Source organism: Parasteatoda tepidariorum, chromosome 12 (genome assembly GCF_982258835.1).
Source record: "Parasteatoda tepidariorum strain Cologne lab strain chromosome 12, Ptep-v5.0, whole genome shotgun sequence".
NCBI lineage: Eukaryota > Metazoa > Arthropoda > Arachnida > Araneae > Theridiidae > Parasteatoda > Parasteatoda tepidariorum.
Genome location: NC_141766.1, coordinates 1,772,168 through 1,779,346, shown reverse-complemented (window position 1 = coordinate 1,779,346; position 7,179 = coordinate 1,772,168). Strand labels below are relative to the sequence as shown.

Genomic DNA, 7,179 nt, shown 5'->3' with positions numbered 1-7,179 from the left:
ACGCAGGTTGATCCAAGTGGTCACCCACCCGCTTACTGACCGCAGCCAGTGATGCTTGACTTCGTGTTCTACTGGGAACCGTATCTTTACGATCAGTCTGCTACGTGACTTATATTTTTATTGTGATACTCTTTTATAACCATGCCTTTAAGTCATTGAAAATATGTTTTTTTTAATGATTCAATGGACAGATTGGGAACGTTTTTCAAAACTAATTTTATTAGAAATAACTCATACGTACGCATTTGCAATAAAATGAATTCAACAGATAACTTTGCTGCTTTAATAAAATAATTTTTTGAAATATATTGAAGAATATATGAAGTAATGTCGTTTATAATTGTTAACGGGTTGACGCGCAATCTATTGCCTGTATTTTTTTTAGCACAGCTAATATTAAAAGGAACATATTTCAAAATTGAAAGAGACTGGTATATAGTTTTTTAATTACTCTCTAAAGGTCTCTTAACACCCCTCAAATACCCATAATTTTGCTAGCCCCCCCCCCACAACTCGTCCGCTGGGGACGAACTATGAGAGAGTAAGTTGGGAACATGATCTGAAGGTAGCTCTTTAAAACCACTGGTTGCAAACATTTTGTTAGTAATTTTGACTTTTAAATGGCGTGGAATTGTTTTTAGCTCAAATAGATCGGATGAACTGAAAAGAGGAGGTTTTTGTTTGAGATTTGAAACACTGGATGTATACTACAAAGCAAGAGAAAAACCAACGCAAGCGACCAAAATTCAAGATTGCGATTTTTAAATATTCGACATTTTTGTAAGATAAGCTACTTATATACAGTCCCTGGCCAAATTATTAGATTCACTATAAGATTCCATGTAAAATCTTAATTATCAGGTGATATCATACAACCTTAATGTTTTTACGCAACTGAAACCGGTTTGCACTTGTTTACGTTCGTGTATCAATTGGCTAAACTAGGCGATATAAAATATAAATTCTGCGATTGAATAAATTAGACGATATATTATATAAATATTGAATATTTATTATATTAGTATATTATAATAATTATACCAATTTATTAGACGCACTGCAATACTTTAATAATTGCATGTGTTGGCACCGTTGGCGATTTTGAGTTTCGCTAGTAGCAGCAACTCCGTCCCCCCCCCCTCACTTTTCTCTTAACCTTTGTTTTTCGTAATTTAATTATGATTTGATAATTATTGTTTTATGGTTAATGGTGAGCATATTTTGATAACTATTATTTATTGTTAATTGTAACCATATGTTGGAGCATCATGATTCACTCGGAATCATTTAAGTAACTGTTTTCGTTATCATTATTTTTGTTTACAATAAAAGATTGTTACTGTTATGAGCTATTTGCTTTAGTTACTAGTACCTATGGAAACTTTATTATTAAAGTAGATTGAACCCTACATTTTGGTCCTGTCTCTCTGAGTTCAAACCTGATGTAATTCGAAAATAATAATTTCGATTAACTTTCGTTTGCGACATCGTCTGTCATGACTTCGTTTTTGAACATACATTTTGAATTTGAAAACATGACTGATTCTTCAAACTCTGAGGAACAGTATGAAAATAGCTTAAAACAATTGAATCGTCGTCGTGGTAGCTCTAAAAGAAAAACAACTAGATTGGAAAGCTGTATTTCTACTAATGGAAATGAGGCTGATTGTCTCAAACTGCAATCTCGTATCGATGGCATAGGATTAATTCTTCAAGAAATTGAACTTTTGAAACTGGATTCCTATTCAATTTTGAAGGATGAAGAATTATAAGCATATCAATCCCATTTTGATGAAATGGAGGAACAAATTGAATCTTGCAAGGTAAGCTTACAAAGACTTTTTTATTCAAGAAGTTCTAATATTTCTCATTTGCATAACATTGAACAATTAAATACTAGTAAAATAAATGTTAAATTACCAGGTATTTGCTTGTCTTGTTTTTATGGAAAAATCGAAAATTGGAATAACTTTAAGCTTCAATTTCATAGTTTGATAACTGAAAATCAGTCTTTAAATAGTATCCAGAAATTGTTTTATTTACGTTCAGCTTTAAAAGGTGATGCTAAATATATTGAAACTCCATAAGATACTTTTGAATCTTTGATGAAAATCCTAAAAGAAAGATTTGAAAATACTCGTTTAATTGAAAACAATCATATGTCGAAAATTGTGAATTTTGAAAAAATTTCTGCAGAATCTTATGAAGAATTGAGACATTTAATTGATACTTTAAATAAAAGTTTAAAAGGTTTAAAATGAATGAAATTGGAAACTAATGATCTTGTTGAACAATTAATAATTAGCATAATTGTTCAAAACTTGGATAAGGAAAGTCGCAGACAGTATGAAATGAGTTTAACGTCTACTGAATTTCCAAAATTCAATACATTTATGGAATTTGTTGAAAAAAGATGTCAAACATTAGAAAATCTTCAGGGAAACCAATTTTTTGTGAACCAAGCTAATTATTTTACTTCAAAAAATGTACACCCAAAGTTATCTGGCAGTTCAAATCCATCACTTCGTTCTAAGACTTTGTTAACAAATAACTCTAGTGTTTCGCATAGTATATGTAAAATTTGCAATCAAAATCACCCAATGTATCATTGTTTAAAATTTAAAGGATTATCAGTGCCTGCAAGATTTTCTTTAGTAAAAAGACATATTTATGCATTTCCTGTCTTTCATCAGGCCATAGTGTTGCTAATCGTACTAATTACTTTAAGTGTCGAATTTGTAACTCACATAATACATTTTTGCATCGAGAAAAGTTATATATATATATATATATATATATATATATATATATATATATATATATATATATATATATATATATATATATATATATATATATATATATATACTAAACATATCTATGAAATATTCACCGAAGCTTATAAGCATGCTTCTTTCAAAAAATTATTCATCCGAAATTTTACAATATCATGGAAAAAATATGAAACCTATTGTTGTTGGTGCGGGGTAACAAAAAGAGGGTAATTTATCCATGAATCTTCACTTCTAATTAGTGTGGACTGTATTATCGCTGGTAAAACCTAAAATTAATAATTTTTCTAAATCTGGTAAATGCTAGCATTGGAATACGACAAGAGAGAGAGCACCACCAACCTTTTGACAGCTTGTTTATTGCTACTATGACTGTTACAAAACGTTACTGTAGATGGCGCTGGAGTAAAGATACAACAACCACTGACATGAAAATGATGTTCAGGCAAATTGAAGTCGAACCGTCTCAAACAAAATTTCAAAAAAATATTTGGAAAGAAAACAAGGATAGTCCAATTTAAACTTACGCATTAAGAACTGTCTCTTACGGTACTGCTCCTGCTTCTTATTTGGCAACAAATACTCTTCAGCGATAAGCTATTGACTTAGAAGAATTTAACCAATTAAGGAAACAACTTAAATATCTTCTTCTTAGTGGGTGTATGACTTTACACAAATGGTGTTTTAATACTGACACTCCTAGTGATAATTCCAAAAATTTTCCATTTGATGATCATAGTGACATAAATATCACAAAAACACTAGGTGGGTCATTCTCCCTGAAAAGGTATAAATAGACTAAAAATTTTTTTTAAATTAAAGTAATTAAAAAAAGTGATAAAAATTACATAAATGCCTTTATTTATTTTTGTTATATATCCTTATAATAATGGTCAAGTTTTCTATTTTATTTTTTACAAGATTTAAAATATTTTAAATTCTGCCTTGTCCACGGAGGAGATGTAATAGTCAACGGAGGAGACATTTTATGTCATAAAATATGAAATGTCGATGAAGACTAATTCATTAATTATTGGGTACAACTGATATGAGTTTAACATTAATAAGTAAATAATGAAATATTTCATTATTAGAGATAGAGCTACTTCCGATTAATCATGCTGCTATGAAAGAAAACATCCATTCTTAACCTAGGTGTACAATTTTTTAAGTAACTCTTACTGAATATTAATAATTTAAAATGTAAAGACTATTGAAATAAAAATTCAGACTCCACATGAAGGTTGAGTGTTGAGGGTACTCTTTTATGAACATTTTATGCAAGTTAAACATACTGTCATCCAAATAACGTTTTTGTTTTTTCTCTTTTCTTCTTGCTATTGTTCCTTTTTTCCCTGGGCACAAACGGCTTGCTCCATCAATTTCTAGAAACTTAAGTACATTTAATCACGATTGTTCTGTTACATCTTTTTCTGATACAGATTTTAAAGTTTTGTGTTCTTTTTTTTTTTTTTTTTTTTACTTTCTTCAAACAATATAGGGTTTTCTTTTAATTTCTGTCTAGCTTGTCTCATACTAAGTTTTTTCTGTTCCCTTCTCTTTTGCATTTGAACATTTGATTGCTTTCTTTTTTTACATTTTGATTTTGCCTTTTTTTTCCTGAAATTTTAAGAGAAAAAAATGTTAAACATCACAGAAATTATTTAGAAAAATTGTCAATACTTACCGATAAGAAAAAGTTAAACTTAATTGATTCTCTTTAAAAATATAAACAAATTAACACATTTGTTCCATTTTAAAAAATATCAATTAAAAGAAAATGGTTTTTTAATTATTAAAACTGTATTATGGTTATCTAACACATTGTCGCTTCCATTGACTGCGTCTTCTCCTCCGTGGACTTGCAATGTCCACGGAGGGGACGTCCACGGAGGAGACAAAAACTAGTTCCTGAATTTTACTGATTTTTAATTTTAAAGTTACAAAAATGGGGCAGTTCTTTTTATTAAATATGCTATTTTTGCAATCTAAAATTCATCTATCAAAAATAAAATAATTTTTTCTTACCTTCTTTATGATGCCCATGGAGTATACGGTGAGAACTTTGCCTAACCCCAGTTGAACGCAACAATCCAAAACTGACCCCAAAGAGAATAAAAACAACTGATCGTTAACATTAGAAAATGGAATGGTTACCTTTCCCAGCAGCTGTCTTATAGGGATTTCGCATATGCTGCCCTTCATTGCATATTTACCGAACTATATAAATTGTCCATGGAGGGAGATTTCATTTTTGATGGACAAAGTTTATTAATCATTTATTTTATAAAAAAATTTTTTTTTAAAAATATTAAATAAAAAGTTACTATAAACATTTAACTAGGTAAAACTACAAAAATCATTAAAATACCATTTAAATTGTTTAACAGCCATTAAAAATTATTTTGTGTCACAGACGTAGGGACGTCCACGGAGGGGATTTTGAAGTTATGCTTATTAAAAAATGAGAATGAAATATTGAAATACTGTTCAAAACATTTCTTTAGTTCTAACTGAACATTATAAGTTTTTAGTCATTTGTTTAATCTAACAACTAGTTATACAAAGCTCATAAATGTTGTTAGCTTTATTTTCAGGTTTATAGCTAATTCTAGAAATTTAACTGGAAGAACCACTGGTGAGCTCTCATCGGCAGAGTTGCTTAATGCTCGAGATACTCTAATTAGTGCAGTTCAGGTAAGCTGCTTCTCCTCTGAGATAGCAGATTTCAAGAAAGGTCTTCCAGTGCATCGTAAGAGTAAGTTAACATTTTTTAATCCCTTTTTGAATAGTAATAATTTAATTCGTGTAGGTGAACGTCTAAGGCATGCAGAATAAGGATTTAATAGAAAATTTCCTATTGTACTTCCAGCCAATCATAAATTCACAAAAATTCTTATTGAGTAATATCACAAACGAGATTTGCATGCTGGTCCACAGGCGTTGTTATGTACAATACGTCAGGATTTTGGGCCAATCAATGCTCGAAATTTAGTTCGTCAAATAGTGCACAATTGTGTACGAAGCTAATTTTAGTAGAACAACTGATGGGTGATCTCCCCCCTGCCAGGGTTAGATCTTCTCCACCTTTTTCCAATTCTGGACTTGATCTTTGCTGTCCCTTTCAAATTAAATTCAAAAATCAAAGAAAAGGTATTTTTCTGTAATTTTCGTATGTATGGTAACTAGGGTGGTTCATTTTGAAACCGTGTCTGATTTGACATTTGACGATTTGATTGCGGTTCATAAGGGATTTTTCGCACGGCGTGGAAAAAGTCGAAATCTCTTTAGTGATAAAGCAACTAACTTTGTTGATGCAAACTCTGAAATTATTCGCCTTCAAAATTCTGCTCGATGTTCTAAATACGAAGTTTCGAAATATTTGGCCAGTGAAGGAATCAAATGGCAGTTTATCCCTCCTCGAGCCCCTTCTTTTGAGGGTCTTTGGGAAAGTGGGGTTAAAAATTTCAAGTATCGCTTAAAAAGAACAATCAGCTTAACTGAGCTTACTCTCGAGGAATTTCTTACATTGAACATCCAGATTGAAGGCATCCTTAACTTGCGCCCACTTTCTCCACTTTCTAAGAATTGTAATGATTTTGATGTGCTAACACCTGGCCACTTTCTAATTGGTCAACCTATACATGATTTTCCCGAACCAAATTTAATTTATAAAAAAGATAATTTGCAGATGGAGAAAAGTTCAAATAATGGTCCAGTTTATCTGAAAAAGATGGCAAAATTCTTATCTAAGTCCCCTTCAGCAAAGAAGTAAATGGTTATTTAAAAAGCCAAATGTTACAATTGGTATGTTTGTTCTAATCAAAGATGAAATGTTGCCTATCTGTAAATGGTCAATGGGAAGAGTTATTGAAGTTATACCGGGAATGGATAAGAGTGTACGCATAATTTGCATTAAAACACCCAATGGTATAATTAAAAGAGCAATTTCAAAAATTGCTATTTAACCTGTCAATGATTGTAAAATTGATTGTCAAGCCTAAAAAAGGAAAATGTAGTGTTTATTGTTTATTTAATGTTATTGTGCACTTATTCAAAATATTCTTGTATTGTAAGTGCATTAATATTTCTTATGGATATTTTTAAAAAAATATTGCTGTTTACAAATTTTAATTTTAATTTAGAAGTTTACATTTTAGTCGTAAATATTGGTTTAAAAACTTGATTTATTTATTTACAGTCCACATTTGTACTTATTGATTTATTAACTTTATTGTTATTGAGTTAAGTTAATACTTATTCATTTTGATTATTGAATTGTACGTTTGTTTGTTGTTGCCTGTCTGTAACAGGGCAAGGCGGACGGTATGTTGACGCCGCTGGCGATTTTGAGTTTCGCTAGTAGCGGCAACTCCGTCCTCCTCTC

The 7,179-nt window shown here is 30.6% G+C and overlaps 1 protein-coding gene across 1 annotated transcript; it reads left to right on the top strand.

Annotated features, from left to right (window-relative positions):
* Positions 1-5,970: 5,970 nt before the first annotated feature.
* Positions 5,971-6,567, top strand: LOC147800894 (uncharacterized). The gene has a single exon (XM_087156056.1). It carries the CDS (start codon positions 5,971-5,973, stop codon positions 6,565-6,567), a length of 597 nt encoding a protein of 198 aa, XP_087012182.1.
* Positions 6,568-7,179: the final 612 nt, after the last annotated feature.